Source organism: Varanus komodoensis, unplaced genomic scaffold, assembly GCF_004798865.1.
Source record: "Varanus komodoensis strain SLA01 unplaced genomic scaffold, ASM479886v1 scaffold8, whole genome shotgun sequence".
NCBI lineage: Eukaryota > Metazoa > Chordata > Lepidosauria > Squamata > Varanidae > Varanus > Varanus komodoensis.
The window spans coordinates 6173722-6198025 of record NW_025336481.1 but is presented as its reverse complement, the minus strand read 5'-3'; the positions used below and the strand labels follow the sequence as shown (position 1 = coordinate 6198025).

The window sequence follows — 24304 nt, the reverse complement described above, 5'->3', positions numbered from 1 at the left end:
GTCAGGCTGCCAAAGTGAATCACGGAACAGCATTTTAGGAGTAACAGAGCTTCTGGGACAAAAATTGTTCTCTCTTCTCAAATCTTTTAGGAACAGATTGAGGCAAGAAGGGAATAAACAACAACACACAAATTCCCCAGGGGAGAAAATCTTGTTGTTCGGAACATTTGCATTGTTCTCGGCCACTGGAAAGCATGCGGAAGTGAGCCAGAGGCTGTCAAGTCATCAGTCTCAGCAAGAGGTTTTCGTTCTCCCCTCCTGCAGTATCTTTCCTTCTCTAAATCTGCAAGCACGCCCACGGTTACTGTCGGTACTGTACACTGAAGCAGCTCAGAAAGGAGGATTTTAAAGTATAATGGGAATAGGCATATACATAGATATGAAATAATTCTGTACCAAGGCAAATCCAAACTGCAATAAAAACTAAATTCTACAAGCTGTGCATATTTATTGTTCTGCACGTGGTATATTCTGCTTAATCTGTAGTGCTTCTGGTGCCCATGCACTGGATAGAACTGATGTGCCCCTCTCAACTTCTGGAAACCTTCCTGAAAGAGGCCCGGTCCCCACAGGGATCTCCTACCTTGGTCTTCCCAAGCCTAGTGGTCTCCAACTGTGTAGAACTATTATCACTGTTACATTGCTTTCAGGTTCTGCCTTTTCTCCCCTCGTGAGGAACCCACGGTAGCTTATGAGCACAATTTTATCCTCAAAACAGCAACCCTGTGAGGTAAGCTGGGCTGTGATTCAGGGACTAGTCCAAAGTCTCCCAGGAGCTCCATGGCTGAAGACAAGGGACTTCATTCATAAGTCCTGTTCTAAAAATCTCGAACCAATTTGCAACAAATTATAAAACAGCTCATCAATACGAAGCCCACCATGTTTAGACAAGCTAATGGTCGGGGAAAGCCAGGCTGAACAATTACATTTTTATTAATTCCCAGAAGCACTTGACTGTTGGTGCCTAACATATTGCAAAGGGAAGTTCATTGCAGAGGGAAGGTGCCAGCACAGAAAAGGCTCTGAAAGATGGAGCTTTGCAGGGTATGGCACCAGATAGATTGGGGGAGACAATCTTTCAGGTAATCTGGTCCTAAGTTGCTTAGGCCTCTATTTTTCACCCATATCACCTTGGAGCAGAGTTTGCAGAGATTATTGCAACATGTGGAATAGGAGAAAAAAGTCAGGAAAAGAATGGCAAAAAGGCCTTTAAAAATCCTCCCATTTCCCATTGTTTTTCACAGGAATTTTTGGAAAATCAATTTTAACTACTAGCTGCCAGGTTGGCTCTACACTGAGTTCCACCCTCCTGGGTGGGGAATTCCTGGCACTTTAGGCCATTTTTCTGCCTAAACATGCCTAGTGTCTCACCTTTAACATGGTTATGAATATTCTGTGGTTCTCTAGTTCTTTAAATGCACGATCCTACATGTGCTGAGACGGCAAGCAGAATGCAGGACTTCTCTCCATCTGAATATGCATAGGATCGTTGTGCCCTAGACTGGCAGCCCAGATTCAGACCTCAAGCTTTGTCCATGTTTTGCGGATTGCAACCATGTGCCGAAGAGGTTTTGACACGTGGAGGGGCTTCTCCAGTCACTGCAGTCAAAACCTTTGGGACCTTATGTAACCTGACTGGGCTTCCACTAATACTGGTCTCTTCCCTTTTCAGGGATGACAGGGTGGGAGGGAACTGTGATAGGCTTGGAGACGCTGTAAAAACAAACCAATGCATACACATATTTTCAGATTCCAAAAGCTCGATTCTATGGCTTTCTGACATCCACTGGGAGGGTGCTAGATTCTCTGGAGTCCCAAAGCCGAGATCCAACCCTCCAGCAACCCGCACCCTCTCTGCAGCTGGCCCAGGAGGTTGCTCTGGGCCTTCGAGGAGGGGAAAAGGAGGGTGGTGAGGAGCAGAGGCGGCCCCAGCAGGCACCCCTTCCTCATCCTTGCCTCCCCGGCAGCCATGTCTTGGAGGAGCAGTTGCGGAGTCCGTACTCCCATCCAGTCCTGTCCCCTTTCCAGTCCTGTTGGGACAGCTGCTTTTTCCTAGGGCAGCCCACATTTTACTGGCTGCTCATGAGCAGAGCGCCCACCCAGCTATGCTTGGAAAAACCAGCTTCTCCCCATCAGGTGCAGAGGCAAAAACGTGCTGTGCTTCGCACATGACTGTCCAGGGAAGTCTTGAGGCAGCTGGCTGGCGACTCTAATCCTGGAGGAGAATGGAAGCAGAGGAGGAGGAAGGAGGGGGAATAACGAGGGCTTCCTCATCCCAAGCCAGGCATTTTACTTATAAAGCATCTCCCCACTCATGTCACATTGATGGAAGAGTTTCCCCCATTTGGCTTCAAGAAGAGCAGGGTCCACGTGCTCAGAGGAGCAGCTCCCTCCATAGGCATGAATGGGGAGCCTTGTGCAGTCAGGACCTCCACCTGCAGGCACAGAGGTTGGCACTCCCGGTTCGCCTCTCTAAACAAATGTGTTTAAGGGGACGATTCAGTGTGACTGCATGTAACTGTCCAGCTGCACGGGCATCCAGTTGAGAGCAGAACACCCACAAAGCTAAGGAGTACGACTGTGCCTTCCACCCCCTGCAAAAGACATAGAGGGCTGGTTTTGGCTTTCTCCTCCTCGTGAGGAGGGGCTGCAGCACTGAGACAGCCTGTCTCTCAGCTGAGCTCAGCTCCATGCTTCCACCTTCACAGCTGCAGCTGGCACAGGAAGAACCACACTGGCTGCACAAGCAAAGCAGGTACAGCGCTCCAACCTTGGAGTGCATTCTGAGGTTGGGGTGAAGACTCCAGCCTATCCTACGGCCATCTAGAGAGCATGAACCAGAAGTTGATCTATGCAGCAAGTCACAAACTCCTAATTGTATTTTACACCTGCAAATAAATCAACTAACGGCCCTTAGTGCTCTCTTCCCGTTCGTCAACCAACCCGTCACTTCCTTCAACCATTTTTCCTCAGAGGGTTATCACCAAAGAGCTGGTCTCCGGAAGATCAGGCCCTGTGTAAAGTCTTAAAGAACACCATTACTATGATTAGCATTCATGCTGAGATATGCCTTCGCCACCGTCACGTCTTATCCTATGTCAAGCCGAGGCTGGTAGGCCCTACTGGTGATGTCGCCCAAGTGACGGTGACCTTTTTCGGAGACTGTGTTTGGGCTCTGGTATGTGGTGGGTCCCCCTGCTTCCCCCTCCCCTTTGGAGAATATATTAACATGCAAAATGTAGAGTTCCTCACACACTGAGCACAGAAGTTTAAAATATGCTTTCTTGTGAGATTCTGCAACTTTGGTGTCACTTTCAGTGGCTGGAGAAGGGGAGAAAGGGAGAGAGGATCTGTGCATGTGGTGAGTTTTATGCCATATAATGGTGGCGATAAAAATCTATAATGTCAGTTGCCTTGTGGCAGTCAGCAAACATTTCACGTTATGCTTTGCATCTTACAGTTTGCGGCCAAAAGAAGCTCAGATTTGCCTGCGTCTCATTAAAACAACGCATGCAGTCTGAACAGATCTGCCAAGCTTTGCTGTACGTCACACCAAATCACAACGTGTTTGGGAAGCAATTGACTATGGCCTCATTACTTTCGACAAAAGTGAGCTCGGAGGGGAAAAAAGATGGTGATGCTTCTTCCTCAGCCCCTGTTCTTTTTACATACTTAAGGCCAAAGGGATTGTACTCATTAGTAGCCATAGAACTGGGTTCTATTATCTTTCAAATTCTCCCTCAATGTAAACGGATGGCACCGGATTTCCCAGTCACTTAAGGTCTCCATGAGGGTTTAGAATCTAATTGAATGCAGATGTTTCTCATCTTTAGGGTTAATTTTTATGGCTCATCATTTCTCAGTATAAAAACAATAGCAAATGCAGAGAAGGGTTATGAAAATGTAGAGAAATTGCAGATGTGTATCTTTTATCCTTCCATTTGGAGAAAAGTTATGACAACAATGGTCAGCAGACTGGTGACCTGAAGGATGGTGTTTATTCATGTCTGAGGGGGCAAAAAAGGAAAGGCAATTGAATGAATAATAAATTTGATCTCTTTCAATCTGGAAGGCTCCTTGTTGGGATATATTGACCTCCCTGCAATTAAAGAACATCAGACTTTAAACTTAAACTAGAAGCAGCAAAGATTTGAGCTGTGCTGAAATGATGTATTGTTGAGACTCCCAAGGACGGCTTGGAAAAAACTGGGCAGGGGGTGCTGCCAGGATGACAAAATTAACTGAGATTATATATGGGACAGAATGAAAAATAACTTTCAAAACATGTTGCTTTTTCATAAGATATTGCAAACTCACAATATAGATGTAAACTCATATAGATTTTTTTGCAATGTACTGATTTCATTATTGTTTTTATTCTTATTGGTTTAATAAAGATACTAGAATATTCAATTTTTAAATGAATTCCCTAAAATGTTTGAAAAAGTGTAGAGATCCTGAATTTTTGTTTCACAAGTTTAATTTCTTCAGCCTGATTATGTATCACTCCATTCACTTTTTAACACACAGCAAAAAGCACAGAAACTGGGAAGGTTCTCTTGCACAGCTGGCTGCCAGCTGAAATTCGTTTAGTGCTAACTTTAGTGTTAGCACTAAAGTTCATAGCCCTAAAACGCTTGGGGCCAGGATCAACTCTTCCCTTAAGTAACCCTGGGCCCTGAGGCCATCGTGGGGGTTCCTTCTCTGGGACCCCCTTCCAAAGGAAATGAGTTGGGTGGATACCAGGGGAGGGCCTGTTTGGTTGTGGAACCCAGGTTTTGGAACAAGAGGCATGCCTGGCACCTACTTTGTATGATTTTCTTAGCATTTGAACAGTCTAACTTTTAAACTCTGCTGTTATATATTGCACTGTGTATCCGTGTCTTTTTAAAGTTTATTTAACTTTTGCTAACCACCCAGAGACCCTACTAGTGTAGACAGATGTGCCACCTCTGGTAAAGGCGGGAACACATAGCCTGCAAAGCTAGTAGCCACTGATAGCCTCTTCCTCAACCTGCCCAATCCCCCTTTTAAAAGCTATTCGAATTCCCGTGGCAGCCAATTCCATAGCTGGACTAGGTGTTTAAATGCCCAGATGAACCCAGGGGTAAGCCATTCTGAGAGAAGTATTCTGGAATTTTCCAAAGAGTTTAAATAAAAACAAGAGCAGGAAAATGGGCCCACAGCACTACCCTGTCCTGGATGGCAATCATGTGACATCGCCCCCTCCCAAATTTCCACACACATATTCCGCTCTCAACCTTTGCTCCAAACACTGATACACCGGGGGGGGGGGGGGGGGGGGGGGGGGGGGAGGGGACAATTCCAGGAGTGAGCGCTCAGAACATCTCAGAACCAAGGCTGGATTGCCTTCCACACCAAACCCGAAAAGCACGTGTGTGTAGGTCCCACCAAAAGGCAAAGGAAATGTAGCACTTGCCCATCTAAAAATGGAAGCAGGACCAGGGTAAATACACACCTAGAATTGAAACACTTACTTGTGTTGGTGTAAAACTGAAGAAAGAAGCAGTGAAGGTGAACAAAGGCCTACAAATTATGCCAGGACATTCCAGGAATGGTAAGCCTTTGTCTGTCTAAATTTGTATATGATTATTCCTTAAGCCTGTTGAAAGCAGTTCTCCTGGTTGCTAAAGTTAATTGGTTCAGCCTTTTCAAACCCAGTAGCTGGTTGGGAGATATTGGGAGATGTAGTCCATCTCATCTGGAAGAGATGAGGAATTTGGAAGGAATATTTGAATTACAATGTCAAGAGTTTTCAGTACATTAGCTTTTTTTTACATTTAGACAATTTACAAGAAGTACATGTTAATGCCTTTACATTTTTATAAGTACTTCAGTTCAAAATTTGTAATAACATGGGGTAGTTTTTAACTTTGCTATTTTTTAGATACAAGTAAAAGAAACACACTAACTCAGATCATTTCCTGGAACAACTGAAATTTTTCCAGTGTAAATTGATTCTTTTTTGATGCAGATGAAACCATTTCCTATTCAGAAATTTCTGGGAAAAAACATCCCTTTATCTATTAAAACTACAACAAGAACAATGAAGAATAAAAAACATAGCATGAGTACTGGAAAAGCAACCAGGAACATAAAAAGCAGAGAAGACCAAGTGAAAACCAACATCATATTTTAAAGTACCAGGGCAAATCAGTGGTGTGGAAATTATAGCTGCGTTTCTGCCAGTCAAGCTTCAGTGGGGTGGATAACACCAAAGACAGGGTGACATTATGAAGAAGGCCACAGCTGAGTTCCTGCACACAATTGGCAGAAGAATCTAAAGAGAGACTTCCTCTGAAGGTGTTTAGATACTTTAAACAAAATCTGAGTTCACATAGCCAAACGAACAAAGTAAAAACGGATTACAGACACAGGGATGTCCTGGAGACCCAGTGCATGTGGTGATTGCAGTGCAAGACGGACTCGGGAGATCAGGGGTCTATTTCCCATTTAGCCATGAAGCTCTCTGGGTGACTTTGGGCCAGGCCCTGCCTCTCTGCCTGACCTACCTCACAGGGTTGTTGTGACAGCTAGCATGCTAGATGGGACTCAAGAGATCTGGATGCCAATCCCCACTCAGCCTCAGCTACCCCACAGGTCGGGATAATATGGAGAGAAGATCATGCAAGACAGTTTGGGTTCCTTGCAAGGGAGAGAAAGGCAGGGTTTAAACGCAATGTAATCACAGTGTGGATACAGCTTCCCCACTGGAAACACAGCAAAGATGCTTTAATCAACGGCTAAAATGGCATTTCAGCCTTTCCTCTATTCCTGAAACTCTGGGAGTTGGACAAATGTATTGAGTTGTTGCTCTGAGCCGGCTACCTGTCTTCCTCCCATGCATCAAACTGATTAGCTGTTGGAAGCCTTGTCATTTAAATACTGATATATATTATTGAATTGCCCCAACAACTTCACTGATGAATTTGTTATGATATATGCTGCAAATAGCTGAAGTTGTTGGTGTGGTTCACAACCATTAAAACAATAAGGTGCAACATAACTGCTTAAAATTTAAAGCTATGGTAAAAAATAGAAGTAAAAAACCAAAATAAAACATGGGATGGTACAGGATCCAAGGGGTGATGGTTTTGGGGACTAGAGTGCAGACGGACCGTTTATGGAACTATCCATGGTACTGAAAGATATCTCACCTTGTGCTCAGCACGACGGAGAGCTCCTTAAAAAGAGTGGGCTGAGCCTGGAGGTAGATACTATATTGAGTGGAGGTCTTTATTGCACCCCACATCAGTCACTCCTTCACCCAGTATTTTAACTGCACTGGGTCACATCATGCTTATATTTCTAAGTTGAGAGAAAAATATATCATTGTATTCATCTACAAATATTCCTGCTTTGGTCTTTCAAAAACAAAGAAGAGGGCTGGAATAAAAATGATAGAATCCTTTGACTTAAAGCACAATAAATCCTTTGACATTTCCCAACCCATCCCCTGAACAAATTGCCAAAGGAGATTAGAAATAAAAAAACATATCACAAATATATTTACATTATCAAAATTACTCTAATCGGAGTCTTTTCAGCATTAACTAGGATTTAGAAACTTTTCTGCTTTGTAATACTCTATGAAAAGATGATGGAACAACAGATTTAAATAATTAAAATTGTTTCCAGCGTTAAATCGCACCGAGATAAAAAACTGCATTGTGAGATATTGCAAAAACGCAATACCTAGCAAAAGAAAACGAACTTCATACATATGCAAATAACTTTTAATAATGCTTTTATAGGTTAAAAACAGCTGTAACTGCAGATAGCGTCAATGAAAATTGCTCAGTTGCTGCCTCTGTTTAATACATTGTATTTCTTTCTTGGTTGTTTGGATGAAGAAACATTATTAACAACAAAAGCGAACACCACGTCAACTCATGAAATGTGAACAGTCTTGTAAAGCCATGCACTTCTTTGGCATGATCAGTGGCAGGCCCTGCAGATCCACGGCAGAGGTTCATACTTGGTATAAAGCCAGTCACTCCCAGCATCTCCACTTAAATGTTGCAGCAAAAGACTGGGGAAGACTGCAGCAAAACCTGGAAAAGCTGCGCTTGGCGTGGAAGCCATTCTTTCTATCTCTGTGCTGTGTTGCAATAAATAACATTACTGTAAAACAGTTAGCCATCCTAAGAATGGATGAGTCACTAGAGAAGATGAGCTAGGGAAAATTGAACGCAGAAGAAGAAAAGGAAGATCAAATATGAGACTGTCTGACTCTGTAAAGGAGTCTTGAATTTGGGTTGGCTGTTTTGGAGGCGTTCATTCATAGGGTCGCCTTATTCAGAGACTTGATGGCACACACTACAACAACAAAACATTTAGCAATAGCACTAGTTCTTTTAATCTTTTTAAAAAGCTTCTAAGTATTATAAAACTTGTTTTAGGGGGGGGTTTAAATCCCTATTTTGACAGATCGCCAACTAATAAATTATCTGACAGACTGCAAACCAATAAACTGAGAATTATTTTGTATGGGCTTTTAAAGAGCCGTGTGAAAAGCTTAAGTCCATATTGTAACATTCTACCTCCACGTCGGAAAAAGGGTACCTGTTCCTTTCAGAAGTTCATGCAGTGGCAACAGCTGCGAAGGCCTCTATCCATGAAATTTGCCAACTCCCAGTGATGAGAAGCAACGGTGATAAATTCTCCCCTTACCAAGGTTGATAAGCAAGAAAGGTTCCAAAGAGCACTGAAAGCACCTCTTCTCTTGTATGCTCCAGCCAGGGATGTGTGAATCAGCAACACTCAAGCCGTGCTTTTTTTCTTCACATGCAAAAATCCATGCATATTTTTCGAAAAATACACATCAAGTATGCATAATTTGGAATGCACCCATTCTTCTCCCCTTAACGAAAGTGCATTTGTGTGTGTGTGTGTGTTTTTTTTCAAATTCATGCTGCAAATACTATTATAGTCTTCAATTCACACTGCAAACTTAAAAATGGACAGACATGGACCAAAAGGTAATTCTAGATGAAAAATAAACTGAAATGACCTTCTCATAGATCTCTAGTTAGGCTGTGGTGGTGGTGGACAGAAAGCAAAGAGGGATCTTGTGACAGACCTCTCAAGTGAATCATAATAAATTGGCATGAATTTCTGACTGCCATTAGCAGCAACAATTAGATTGCTAAAATGTAGAAATCTAGGCTAATTTTGATCTACCGTCCTCATTGGTCCCAGCCATCAGGGTGCTTGTAGTCCAACATTTCTAACGGGCAACAGCTTGGGAAAGGCTATTCTTAACACAGAGTGGGTTTTTATGCAGAACGAGTGTGAGCATGGTTTAATTCGGGTACAAACTCTTCCAAACTCTAGTTCTAGGTCTTTTGCTTCAGGGACTTCATGTGGATCTGGGGTTCTAGAAGAAAGGAAAGCTTGTCCATTCCTAGCCCATCGTGCTCAGGGAACTAGGTTTGCGGAAAAATTGCTTCAAAAATTAATTAGGGGAAAAGAGCCCAGATGGAAGTTAGCTCCACATTCCATCTGTGTTGAGCCTCCAGAATTCTATCACAACACTAAAGATTTAAAAATGGCTTTGTTTCTATGCTCCTTGGTACATCAACAGCATATCTAAGTTGATGGTTTGGGCGTCTTATTTATTTATTTATTTATTTATTCATTTAGTAAGCCTCTATGCCGCCCCATTTGCCGAAGCCTCAGGGCGGCTCACAACATCTTCTTCTTGCAGATGATAAGCTAGAGAGAAGCAGGGATACCTCAGGAAAGATATTTAGGCAACAATGTCATGTACTTGACCTGAAAGAATGCTTCAAAATTATGTTCAATCAGCAAAGCTTGTTTGTATTTGCCGGGCAAATATGCATAATAGAGCACTGTTACCTGTTTGCTTTTGTACCATTTTGAATTTTATGATACAGTCCTTCTGGCCCAAAACCATACAGAAAAGTTGAGATGAGATGTAATGATGTTTTCTTTGTATTATGCTTCTGTTACAGGTTCATTTAAAATTGCTTTTAAAATTAAACATGAATTTGTCATAACAGAAGGTTCGAAGCGTTGATCAGATGACCACAGGTGTGAAAAGTTGTTAAGAAATGCATTATTACATAATAATAAATATATAACTAATTTAACATTAAGTTAAATAACTATTTGCAGGTAAAAGGCACACAAATAGTGTATCTTCAGATAAAATGTTCACAAAAAGTAGTAATTTGTGAAAAATACACTAAAATGCTTAAGAATTTTAGTTTATTTCTAAAGAAAAATTCTGATGTGTAATGGGATGGGGTGGACCTATGAACAAATATGCTTGAAACTGACATGTATCAGAAATTGATTTATCCATCTCTCCCTCCTTGGAAATAATCCTAATTGAACACAGTGGGTCTTAGCCCTAAGGAAGAAGGCGTAAAATTGTGCAGCGAATGTACCTTTATTTCTGGATCCCCAGAAAGCACATCTGGAACCAACAGCCAGCATCTGGATGCCCATCTCAGCCAGTACTGTCCCTTTTGAGGCAGAGTGAGAGCTCGTTTTCCTTTCTGCAGTGTGTACCTTCAAGACTGATCTTAATCGTAATAATCTCAATCCAGCATCAACATCATCTTAAGGTATAACACCATCAAGAGCCAGAATAGACAGCAGAAACGTCTTCACTGGCTAATGGAAATAACCTGGAGCTCCTAATCGATCTCCCTAGATCAGGTACCACTCTTTTGAAATGCCAAAGACTTCAGAAAGGGGCCTGATCCTTTCCTTCTGAACAACCATATCCCGAGCTCCAATGTGAAGGTCATTACAAATTTGTATTCATTTTAAACCTGTTTGGTTTTTGTGACTTCCCTCAAAAATCCTGGGACTTTTTAGCTGGTGAGACTGCAGAGAATTCTAGCCAACCCTGCTTAAAGCAGCGGTCCTCAGACCTACAGACCTGCAGGCATACGTGGGAATCTGAAAAACTATTCTGGATGCTACCCTACCTATCATGGGGCCTTGCTAGTCAAAGGTGAACTAAAGGGGCAGTTGAAAAGCAGAGAAATAGCAAGGTAGAAGCTGGGAGGGAGGGGAGAATAGCAAGGCAAGGGGATCAAGGGGAGAGAAAGGCTAAAGAAAAGAAAAGAAGAGAAAGGACATTTCCTGTGGTATTTGTTAAAACTATTGTTCTGAACCGGGCAGAGAAAGAACTTTGTGGGTGCCAGTGCCCTGAAGATCAGTAAGTACACTTCATATTCTGAATAAAACAAGGGCTTCATGAAGAGGTTTAATACTAAATTCTGAAGCAATTTAACTCGGGCACTTTGGAACATTTTAACCTCGGGCGTGGCTCAAGGGCAGAGTTAATGCCTTGCATGCTGAAGGCCCCAGCCCTGTCCTGTGCTACCACCAGTCGATGGCCGCCATACTGAGCCAATGGGACCAGTGGCTTGGGAGCTTCCTATGCCACAGCTCTGCTATTTTCCCACAACTCCCACTTCATGTGTAACATACTTTATAGGTTGCTCCATAGCCCTTCCTCAAAGAACCACAATTCCCAGGGCATGTGTGTTATCCATTGATTCATAATGAATATTGATTTAAGGTAAACATTTTTATGCTGCCTTCAATAAAAAGATCCACAGCTCTTTTACATAACAATGGAATGACCATTGGACAGAATTGGAAATAGCATAAGGGTCATCACCCTGGTACTCTTCTCATGGTTTGGACTACAACTCCCATCAACTCCCCTGAGCATAACCCAGGGCCAGGAATCCTGAAAGCTGTCCTCTGCAATATTGCAAGGATACCCAGCTGAGGAACACTGGCCTAGGATACTGGTGACCCTTCAAGATGGCTTATTTGAGGAGTAAATTACTCATTTCATGAAGTTGCAACAGAACTAACGAATACATTTTCCAGGGAAAAATCTCCTTTAAAATCATCCTCTGAGATGAAACCTGTTGCTCCCCCGTATTATAAATCAAAGTTTATCCCATCAGTCGCTAAAAATGGCATCAAACACATTCCCCAGTTTGAATTACAGTCCAAATCCAAGCACACCACCCCACACAGTAGATTTTTGCTTAATGACTTTTCTTTAATATTCTTCTTTGTCTGAAAGGGTCTAAATGTTCCCCTTTGTTCTCCTGAAATCTTACCAGCTGCAGTTATTAAACAGTTTCATCTATTCTTTTGCTTATCTTCCTAAAGCTATTCAACAATGGTGGTTATTAAGGTTTTCAAGATGAGATTACTAAGCAATGCCATCAATTTTAAGGCAGGAATTTGCTATATCTTCTGCAAAATTAAATTGAAAAGGAAAGCAATCATTAATAGACAAATTAATATAAACTGAGATACAACCCAGCCAAAGTTAAGCAGTAGGAAATCAAAAACACGTAATGAAACTTTGGCCTGGATTGTCCCTAGATGTTCTTAATTTTTTTTTGGGGGGGGGAGTAGGGAACAAAAACAAAATACCCCTATACTTGTATCCTTATAAAATGTACTGAAGATACACTTAAAAAAAAAAAAGACAGAGAGACCCCTACTGTATTACTGGGGGGGGGGGAGTGGAAAAAAGGAGAATTATTTCTATGCCCCCTTCCCTAGCATTACTTTCTATTAAATACATTTGTGTAAGATGTGGTGAAAGGGAGAGAGGAAAGAAAGGTGCCACAGAGAGTGTGGACATTCAATTTCTAGATTCTTTCCTAGCAGATAGCACTTGACTTCACCTTGCAGGCAGCTAAACAGCAGCATGCAAGGATGCAGAACTTAATAACAGTAATAACAATTATCTTTATATTCATTATATAAACCACAAATACTATTACATCTTTGTATTCATTGTTTTAAAAGAAGAAAACAACACAGACTTAAAAAGAAAAGCTGCTGACCTTTTTAGTTAAGTGTGTTAAAATTAGCAATGTGCTAGTTCAGGATCTGGTCTTCCCCATAAGCTTCCTAAGCTCCCCACCACCAGTTTCCATATATTATTAAGGACATGAGCACAGTGCCGTCTTCTCGCTTGATTGACACAAGTTGCTAACGATAAGCTTGTGGCTTAAAGCAGGCCAGGCCTAGGATTTTCTAAAACTGCTGCTTCTTCACTTGATCCCAGCCAAGGTATGGTTCTTCAGTTCTTATTTTGGGAGCCTACTTCTGCCAATTCTTAACTGCAAGCAGGCGGGTTTAATGTACTTTGTTGGTTGTTAAAAGGCAAAAGCCCTGAAGGGTCAATCCATTGAGGAAACCCTAGCCCTGAATTGAGAAGAGCTGAGCGGGCGTGTCAAGCATAGGACATTTTGAAGGGCTTCCATTCATAGGATTGCCGTAAATCAGAGAAAACTTGATGGGCCAGAACAACAGCTAACCACAACGCTAAGGCTTTGGAGAAACATTGCAACTTTTTAGAATGTGGGAAAACCTGCAGAAGCCGGGGAACCACCAATGATTGGCAGCTGGGGAAAGGGCCAGGGCAGGGGGCATTGTCCGTTGGGGAACTGAGAAAGACCAGTGCCGGGACAGAGCAATATGACTGTGGAACCAGCTGCCTAGAGGGGGGGGTGGGCTCTCCCGCACTAGAGACATTCAAGGCGAAACTGGACAGCCCTCTGAGTGGGATGGGGTAATGTGGTGTCCTGCAGCAGGAGGGGCTTGGACCTGATGGCCTTCTTGGCCCCCTCCAGTTCTAATATTCTATGATTCAGGTTCGGCATCCATACCTTAGATCCCTACCTTTGTCTTTTCATCCCTAGTGAATATAGTACGAAAATAAAGATCAACAGTAAACTGAAATACATTATTTTTGGTCTGCAAGACAATGGAAGAAACAAAAATCAGGTTGCACCAAGACTGTTTTCTCACAACATTTTGAGTGCTTTCATCTAGCATTGCCATGTATGAATGCAGCAGAGAAATCCTAGCAGCCTGGAGTCCAGACACCTTTAATGATCATGACTAATCGCTCTTAACAGATTGGTCCCCCAGGAACACATCTTACTTTTCAGAAACCATCTTAGGCCAAACTAGATGAAAGAACAAATTGCGAGGTTTTTTCCTCTTCCAAGTTAAAGGGCAAGCCACTTGCAATGCACGAGGGGATGGGTCTGTGAGGTCTTTGGCCCCTCTGCTCCTGACGATGCTCCAGATCTGGATGAGGCCCTTCACAGGTACTGTTTGTATTGGAAGAAAATATTCCATTGGAAAACATGGGAATGGCTCTTCTCATGAGAATAGCAGGAACAAGGTCCCCAAACCAGATCAGGGCTCTAGCAGGGGATAAAGAGTTAAAGCCCTCGACCTCCTGGGTTGATCCAAACTAGATCAACACCACTCATGTAATTCCTAATTTGACTCTGGCCTCTGAGCTATCAAGAACAAGGCAAGGCCATGAATATGGCATTCATGATTTCTGAATTATAGCCCGGCCATTATTTCATTTTAAGTAAGAGCCCAGAGATAATATTACTTTAACTCGGGCACCCTAGTTCTGCTGTTTTAGAATTCAGCATTTGAAGAAGTCCCTTATTTCAGTGTCAGCCTTCACACTGGACATCTGGGTTCTTTGTCCTCAAAACAACTGCCTTCCTAGGCACATGTGCCTAGAACTAAGTTCCACTGAAATCATTGGGAATTAATGCAAATCAATGGATGGCAAATACCAATGCCAAGTTGACTGTCAATAGCATCTCTTGGTTCTTGCTTCAGTCCTTTCTGGCCTGATCCTAAGACTTGTTATACAAGCAATTAAGCATGATGGATGGACTAGAATACAACATAACAAAGCACACCATTATTCTGGTACTGCAAGCACACCTGATATTTTTTTTTTTTTAATGGGGGCCACTCAGAGAAAGCTTTAATTCTTAAGTGTTAAGCAAACATCAACTGTGATTAAACACATGCGTGCTCATGCAGAATTCTCCCCATGCATAGAAATAAATACAGAATATGGAACAGCAAGCAAAATGCATGAAACAGATTTCCTAACGAACCACTGCCCGGCACATCCTTCTAACTTTTGTCACCTTACTTTGCTATTCCCTGTCTTCCAAATCCTGCAATTGATCTAAAAACCTTTCTGTCGGTAAAAGGGAGAGTCCTTCACTTCAAGCATACCAATACACCAAAAGGTGTAAGTGTATACAGTAAAAATAAAGGCGAAACAACCTATTCTTTAATGTGAAATGCAGGCAGGAACACTGTGAAGCTGACTGCACCTTAACAGCGAGGGAGGATGGAAGCTGCTTTTGCAAGCAGAACCTGCATGAGAGCTCCTGCAGCCTCACTCACGGCAGGGAAAGCAACCCCAGTCTTGCCTCCACACGACGCTTCAGCGTCTCCGGCCCCCACTGGCACTTTCCTGAAATGCCCCAACATGTAGACCAGGTAGTCCAGAAACACCAGACCGCATGGTAGGATTTCACTCCACACTTTAATTCCCACCTTCTCCAGCAAAACAGATCAAAATTAGAAAAACTACGTTCAGGGTGTTTTTTTTAAGGGCCAGAAAATAATTTTGCTGGGCGGTAGGGGATCAGATCTAGTTAGAAATACCGTAAATTCCTATTCTTGCTGTTTCCTTCTGTTTTAGGTAATCACACTACTGCTCAGTCAGTGCCACATGGACAGCCTGGATTTCTGGAGTTTTGTGGGTTGGCACCCCCATTTGCATCCTGGAAAATATCTCCTGAAATAGCTTAAACATGACCTAGGAACTCTATTCCTCAGGCAATGGGTGGGTCACACTAACCTTTGCTAGGTCAACTTTTGTGAACATCAACAGCAGCTATGATGCCCATAATCTCTCTCTCTCTCTCTCTTTCTCACACACGCACGCACGCACGCACAGAGACACTTTTGAGGTTCCTTCCCCATAAACAACAGAAAGCATCTAGAAATAGCATCTAAAGAAACAAAAACTCACTCCATGCATCAGCACCTGCTTCTCAGGTACAAAGTCCTCCAGGGGTGGGTGGGGGGAATGTCCAATGGAGAAAAAAAATTGTCTCTAATATGCTATGGAAGGGCATCGATTATGCACAGGCAAAAAGTAAAACAGCCTTCCAGACCAGGGCACATCCAAAGGCTTACCTGAAGCAGCTCTTTGGATCCTTGCAAACATATCCAGCGTAAAGATTACCAGTACGTCTAATCAAAGCTGCCATCTCCCAAAACTCCCATCCTTTGGCTCTCAATATTAAACATCACATTTTCCTGCCTTTCTGTTTCGCCAAACAAAGCCTATTGTAAGTGCTTCCTACTCCAGCATATCGTGCTCATTTTCTGTGCCTAAAGGGAAGCCTAGCAAAATCAACAGCAGCAGCTTTTCCAGCGATACAGTAATAACATCCTGAACTTCCATAGATCTGCTGCCTCACCCTGGGGACACTGAGCCTCTGGACTATTTGGGGGAGTTTACTCTCCCAACACAAGGGGCAAGTCCATCCAAAGCAGTGCTCCAGCTGCATTTCAGCTCAGTTCAAGATTCGCCCCATGTTCAGTTGTGTAGTTGCAATCACGGTCCAAGCCCCTTTTCTGCGCTCTCTCTGTGTAATTTCTGTCTACATTAATCTATTTCATCAATTACAGTGAAAGTCACAAATACAGAGAACATGGACAATCGGCATCATCACTGGGATTTCCTTATGAATTACGTGAATATCCAACAAGGAAATAACCCAATGGTGAGTATTAACCGTCATCGAAATATGATTATCTAGAAAGTTAAGAAATTCACAAAATTCACTTGGGATCATCCCCATTCACATATGAATGTTCATATTTGGGAAATGTTGGGCATTTTTCATAACATGCAACTACACAGAACAGATACACACATCTCCCCAGTACACGAAATAGTAATACATTAAGCACTAATCAAGTTACAATTAAAATGGATGCACTATTTAATGAAAAAAAATACAAAGCTTGGCTCTGATACCAGATTATTATTGCAGAGGCTTCCTTGCTCCCAAACTTTCTACCTAAGCAAAGTGATTGTTTTATTGGGACTTTCTAAAGCTTTTAAGACCCTGCTGATTTTATCATAATTAAAACATTGTTAATACCTCATTTGTCCATTCAAAAATTCACAAAGAGACTAACAAGCTGCAATCCTATATGCACTTACCTGGGAGTAAGTGTCATTGATCTCAGTGGGGTTACTTCTGAGTATAGGAGTGCACTGGACTAATCCAAAGGGTTGCTATTCAAGGGCTGCAGTTTCAGGGCGGAACATCACGTCTTGGCCAATTTGTGTTCCCAGAACTGTGTTTGCCAAAATAACTTGACTGTGAGCTGAGATTTAATAGGCAAGAAGAATGCTCAACTCGCCACCCCTGGACTTACTGATTCTCTCCTACAAGCACCCCTACTGCTTTTCCCACGATGGACTCCTTTCTGGTTTTGGAACTGGGAAAGCGATATTAGGAGGAGAATTGGAAGAAGAGAAGTGTGCTTCTCTTACGTATCCTTTCTCCCCTACAAATGCTCTGTGAAGCCCACGTTGCCTTCATAAAACAGTTCTGCTGCAGAAAACAGGTTTGAGTAAAAAGATGTGTCAACATTCTTGACTTTACCCTGACTCTTGAAAATGCTGGGCTCAATCCAGCTGCACAGTTAAGCACCTTTAAGGCTGCAAGTCAGTCCAGTGGGACACACTTCCAAGCAGAGACTAAGTTGCTGCGCACCTGATTAGTTTCAAGCCCCATTTGTCAGAGAGACAAGCTGGGCACATCCGGGGAAAACACTAATGCAGTGCTTAGTAATAGCATTGGAGGAAAGAAAGGATCCTGGGGATTCTTCTACCCTTTTCCAACTCCCTGTGCCTCCTAAAAAGCTGCCTAGGGGGCTGGAGGAGGCAACCTACTGGCTGGGAAAGAAATATTGTCTGAGCCTGCCTTCCCACCCTCATAGTCCAGAAGGAAGCCTGTCCTGTATCCCAGGATCTGTGCACAGACGCTGCACTTCTGTCATCAGAATGGCTGGATTCAATTCAACATCTTGCACTTAACTGTGCATGCCTCTTGCTGTAGCTTTTGGCCCTTCCGCCAGCAACAAAAATTAGTACTCAACCAATCAACACTTTTGGATGCAATAATATAATCAGAAAACCCCCATTTACCTCTGGATATGTTGCATCTCTTACTTCTTTTAACACTGTGGGAGACTTTCATAAGCTGGCAATTGTAGAATTCAAGCTTTTCAGTCATTATTATCTAAAAAGAGAGCAATTATAAATCTCATTGTTAATAATTGAGGTTTCATATTTGAAAAAAGAAGGTTGTTTCTTTTTAAAGTTAGATTTAACACTTTTTAAAATTCTGCAGCTTTTCTAGTAAGAGGAGAAGCTGAACAATTGAACTGTTCTGCACTGAAATAATCTCAGTTATTTCCATTGTGGGGCTTTGAACAGGAATTAATAAAAGTTTATCTAAACATCTTGATTCATTTCTAAATTAAACCTCTGTAAAACACAGACATGGACAAAACCTTGCTGGTAACACATCCATCTTCAATATTGAGAATCATTATTTGTTCTTTTGCATGTACATATCTAATATTTCTCTAGGGGTTTTTTGAAGGGTTGTTTTAATGTGGCTTTTGCAAAGTGGGTGCACGTATAGATAAAGTCGCCTTGTGAAAAATAAAAGGAAGAAATTAAAATGGAAATGAGAAGAAACCAATTTGAAACCATATGTCTTCCTGAATGTGGGTTAATCACACACTCAGTTTTGCAAACATGTAAGGGACAAAAAGGGCTTCTAGGGGGGAAAGGGGCATATTAATTAAAATTAAACGCTAGCGACAAGCAGGTTCGGAGGCACCACGAATCCTTTTCGCATTAGCATAACATTTGCGACAGCCCTGGAAATTGGTTTAATAACCTTAAATAGTTACACCCCCTTGTCTCTAACACATACAGCCCTGGACAGCTCAGGCCCTGGAGGCTTCCCCTGCACCAATTTCCGTGCTTGCTCTGACATTGAATGGTGCCATTTCTCCTAGTTAACACAAATGCCTCTCTATTATTACTGAATTGGAAAGACCAAATATCCAAATCCAGATGCTAACTGGAAAAAGGTTCATTTGCTAACACTTATCATTGTGGCAAATATTAGAAAGACACTCAAAAAGATCCACAAAGTAACCACGTCCTAAGGCCTGAAATGACAAGACAACCTGATGCACCACCCAGTTGTTCAAAAGCAACCGCCTGGCATGCTATTTCTTAGTCTAAAAAAACAAAGGCGATGTAAGAAAGCAGAACGCTGCTAGGAGCTTCAGGGAAGAAGAAGAAATCCCACTGAATCGTTTCAGCAACACAGCCTTGAGTTGTAACAAGATCCAAGGTGCCAACTCTATTAAAAACATTCAGTGAGGTATTCAGTGGGAGAAAGGCTCACTGAAGACAGCACAAACCTCCTACGTGTTGGGAAAAGAAACTGCAGCTACCAAAGACCTGCACGAAAATCCCATCTTTGGGCCCACGTGGCACACCCGAGCCTGCTTTGCACACCAAACTATGCACACTTGTGAGAGTCTGCACTTCTCCACATGGGAGTGTGCAACATTTCTAGACAATACACCCAGTGAGTTGTACTTAAGTTTAGACCTCCTTAGAATGGATCCACTGAAATTAATGGCCAATTGAATTAGCATTGGATACAGGCCATTGAATCAGCGTGGCATGTGCCACTCAGAATTATGGCAGGAAACACTGCCCACTCTTAGGGTCTCCTTTCTTATGATTTCTGAGTTGATTTAAATATCCTTTATTAAATATATTTAAACGGTCCTTTGAGATGTATGGCTGTGGAAGAGTCAGTCTATTATCCTATGTCCACTATCCAGAGGAAAGCCCTACTGAACTAGTTTCTTTTGAATAGGTACGTATAGGGTTCCATTTAGAAAACCTTAATGCATAATGAAGCAGGCCTTTCACACTGCAAGATAAAATATACTTACCGAGAAGCAGATTCCTTGGGTTTCGGTGAGGCATTTCCGAACAAGGTGGGAACACTAAACAGATTCACCAAGAAACTGAGAAAACATGCATGAAGTCACTCTGCATGAGGACAAAGTGTGAAATCCATGGATCAAATTACTTCCTCCCATAACTCCCCCTCCCATTTTTCTTGGAATAAAGTTTCACTTAGATCAGTGAGTCTTATTACTAACTTAATACAGGTCAGACTTGGATAAAATTACACGGCCAGTTCTATGCACCCTCTTCTCCCCCCTCACACACACACAGTTCGTGTGCGCAGAGGGTTAATTTTCATTGTTTTCAGCAGAACTCTCCATTTCAAACATTTTCCCACACTGAAATCAAACCTCCCCAAATCAAACTTAAATTTGGCCAGGTTGTGCCCTAGACATTCAGGATTAGGTTTCAGAATTGGTTTGTGCAGGGCCACCGTTTTCATACAGACGTCTCTTTTCTGGATAGGTTATTCAAGCAAATTAGCCTTGTGTGAGATTTAGGACAGAATCCCAAGTCAACGGATGTCCTTTTATTTAGTATAAATACATATAAATAAACTCAGTGAAAGTCTCCTCATTTTCCAAGATGTATGGCCAACTTTGGAACATGGTCCAACCAAATAAATAAAGAGAAAAGGAGGTAACAAGATACAATCAAGACTGTAGTCAAGTCCAAGAATGGGCTTAAAGCTTAAAAATATATATATGTATAAATAAGTTGATTGACCCATTAAGAAGCATTCTTGGATTCATAAACAGTATCCCACATGAAATGTAAAAAAATAGAATGATCACGTGAAATTTTTGACAGTACACATCCTGACAGTTATGGTGGATGAGGTGGCAGGGAAATTTTGTTTTAGTAACTTCGCATTCTGTAAACATTGCATAGTTTGTACAGAAGCCAGTTTGTTCCAAAGTAAATCTCACAATTTCTTTTCCATCCCCCTCCCCATTCCATTACTCTATGTATGTATCATTAATGTTCCAAACCTGACTTAAAACAACCTCAAAATGAGAATGCCAAACAAAGAGAGATAAAGAAAGTTATGTTCAAAATTGATCCGTGATGGAGCTGAGAGGAGGGGAAGGGATCAGGCCAATGTTAAAAACAAGTATCTACAGAAGTTTCAGGAAAGGTGGGGCAGTTACTGAACCGGGGTGCATGGAGAAGGTGGGTGGGGGAAAGAGTGCATAACTGGACTATATAAACGGATCTAAAGAAAAGAATCCGGATTCTCCCCCCAAGAGGAGGCTTGCGAGGGAGGCGAACGCGAAGTAGTTGAAAGCGCATTAGAAGCCGCAACTGAACGGATGGGAAGGCGGGACGGATGGAATGGCAAAGGAGCGCACTTTTGTCGGAGCGGGTTTGGAGGGCAACGCGATCGGCTACGGTTTCTCGCTGCAGTGTTTGCAAAGGCCGGAGGCGGCCCCCGGGAAGGCAGTACATTTCTCGGGGCAGCTGGGCAAGGCGGCGCCCGTGAAGGGGTAGACGGCTGCCGACTGTCCGAAGGGGGCCAGGGTGGCCGGGATGGGCGTGCTGAGCGTCTGGCCCTGGTTGAGGTAGGCCACGAGGCGCCGCATCTCCTCGAGCGCCTGCGCCTGCATGAGGATGTAGTTCTTGGCCAGGAGCAGCGTGGCGATCTTGGAGAGCTTGCGCACCGACGGGCTGTGCGCGTACGGGATGACCGAGCGCAGGCCGTCCAGCGCGTCGTTGAGGTCGTGCATCCGCCGCCGCTCGCGCGCGTTGATGCTGAGCCGCAGCGAGCGCTGCTCCTTGGGCTTCTTGGCGCCCAGCGCGCCGCCCGCCTTCAGCTTGCCGTCGCGCTCGAACGCCGCGCCGCCCGCCTTGCCGCCGTCGAAGGCGTCCTCGTCGTCGCCGCTCTGCTCGCCGCTGCTCTCCGCCGACTTGTCCAGCTGCGCGGCGTGGAAGTCCAGTGCGCCCGCGCCGCCGGGGTAGCCGCGGCCGGCGTCGGCGCCCACGGCCCCGCGCACGGCGCCGTAGGCGAAGGCCGTCGGGTTGTAGCTCTGCGCCAGGGCCAGGTAGGACTCGCCGCCCAGCGCCTTGAGCTCGGCCATGGCTTTCTCCGGCAGCTCCGCCGCGCCGGCGAAGAGCTGCGCGCTCGGAGCCACGCTCATCGGGCGGCGGCCGGGAGGGCGCGCAACCGCGGGACGGAACCTGCGCGGTCTGCAGGGCCACTGCGCCGCGCCCGGGACGCGAAAGGAACCGGGGCGCGCCCCCTCGCACGGGAGAGAGGGGCGTCGCCTTGCTCTGCTCGCCGCGCCCTCTGCAGGGATCCCGGGTGGGGGAAAATGAGACGTGCGCCTCTCCTGCCTCACCTCGGATCTGCGCTCTCCAGCCAGGCGGAACGCGCCGCGGCCGCCTTGTACCTCTCCCGAGGCTCAGCTGCGCGGCGAGACCCTCTCCTGCGGCCTGGTAGCCGGGACGCGCGCGTGGGGTGCCCGTGCTCTGCACGCCCGGCTCTTGATCCCGAAGCGTGCCCCCGCTTTTCCACAGCCAGTCCGGGACCCGAAGCCGCGCGCCCCAGGACCTCGTTAGGCCGGTTGCGTGCGCTCCTCGTGGAAAGCTGGCTTCCCTCTTTGATCCAGACGGCGTTGTCTTGTGGGGATGGTCGCGGGCGGAGGGTGCCTCTCCGCTTTGCCTCCCTCCTTTTCCTCCGAGCGCGGATCAGGGAAGCGGCGGCGGCGCGGCTCCGCGCCCTGCCTGCTGCTCGCCTCCTGGCAGCGCGGGCGCCGATCCTTCTGGACGCGCGCTCTCCTTCCGGAGCCAGTTGGCACCGCGCGGTGCCCTGACCGGGGGCGGGATATTAGTCCTTGCCCAAGTCGCCCGTTATATTGCAGCCAGGGGCCCGCTGGGACTCAGCGGCCGCCCAATCAGAGCCGTCTCTGTAATTAATGTCATTTTAAAAAAATGATCAGGCGAGGGGCGGAAGAGTGCCTGGTCAACGAGGGCCGTTTCGCCGCTCCGCTCAAAGGTCCCTCTTTGGCGCACGAGGACCGGACCACCCTGCTTGCTGATTCGCGTATTTTCGGTACCGAGAACTTGCTTCCGGATCCAGACCTTTCCTGTCCCGCCCTTCAAAAGTTCTTTAAACCCCTCCGCCTTTCATCGCGGTAGCCAATGCCTTGGTGTTCAGGATCCTGGTCTAGAAATCTGGAAAGCTCGGGAAGCCCAGATTTTGCTAGGGTCTGCCCATAATTCACCACCCTGTAGCCTGTTCTCCCCTCCCCTGGCTTGCCAGCCCCCTGAAACCGGGGAGCCTCTAAATGTGTCAGACTGTGACTTCTGTCATTCACAGCTCTCAGCCCATGCTTGTGCTTGTGGGGGATGATGGTTGTGTAACGTATCCAGTTGGTGCTGGGTCAGGCAAAAGCCACTGTCATATGGCAAGTAAGGACAAAACTGCATGTTTCAGAGACCGAGAAACTGGCACCAAAAACATTTTAAAATACTTTTCATTACATAATATTATGTATCTTATTTATTTGTTTGCTTCTTCCATTTTTGGGCTGCCTTTCCTTTGAGGTGTTAGCATTGTGTGGTCAGGAGCAACGTCAGCAAACATCTAATGACGCGGTAAAACCATTTCCACAACATTGTGCTTAAACACATACAAAGAGGTCATGAATCTGCCCCAGAATGGACCACCGGTACTGGGATTTTCCCTAAAGTCTATTTATTTATATTACTTGTAATTATTGCCTGTACGTCCCTGCTTTTTTCTGCAAAGAATCAAAGCTGGTTCTCTTCTTTTTCTCCCTTTTATTCCCACAAGGTAGGTTAGACTAAGCAGCAGCGACAGTCAGCTTCATGGGCTGATCATACTAGATCCATTTCCTGAACTTCCATCCCACGTTCCAACCCCTGCACCACATTAGGTTCTAAATGGCCTTTCCTGCAATTTGATCCCGTTGGTTTGGGTGCTACCTTCTAAGGGCTATTTTGCGGTGTTGTCTGTGCAGCAGCTTTCCAGCTATTTCAGACTGCTCTTACATTGCTTCTAAACTGCACCTTTTCGCATCATCATAGAATTTGTGTTTCCAGGACCTTCATGATCTCTGTTGCTACCCTCTGGCCACATTCCAGCTTGTGAGTATCCTCCTTCAACCACAGTGCCCAGAACTGAACATAATCACCCATATCTGTTCACCATATTTTCTCTCATTTTACCTGCCATTTGTACCACTGGCTGACATTTAGTTTGAGCTGAGGTAAGTATGAGGCTCTTCTTGTTATCCTTACATCAACTTTTGCAGGGGTTTAGGGCAGGGATCCCAACCTTTCTGGACATTTGAGAATCTGACA

General features: G+C 44.4%; 1 protein-coding gene across 1 annotated transcript; it reads right to left on the bottom strand.

Annotated features, from left to right (window-relative positions):
* Window positions 1–21366: 21366 nt before the first annotated feature.
* On the bottom strand, window positions 21367–22056 carry BHLHE23 (basic helix-loop-helix family member e23). The gene has a single exon (XM_044455688.1). The coding sequence runs from the start codon at window positions 22054–22056 to the stop codon at window positions 21367–21369; it is 690 nt and encodes a 229-aa protein (XP_044311623.1).
* Between the last annotated feature and the right edge of the window lie 2248 nt (window positions 22057–24304).

Excerpts from the sequence above, each read along its gene's own strand:
- BHLHE23 (XM_044455688.1), bottom strand. The coding sequence starts at position 22,056 with ATGGCCGAGCTCAAGGCGCTGGGCGGCGAGTCCTACCTGGCCCTGGCG.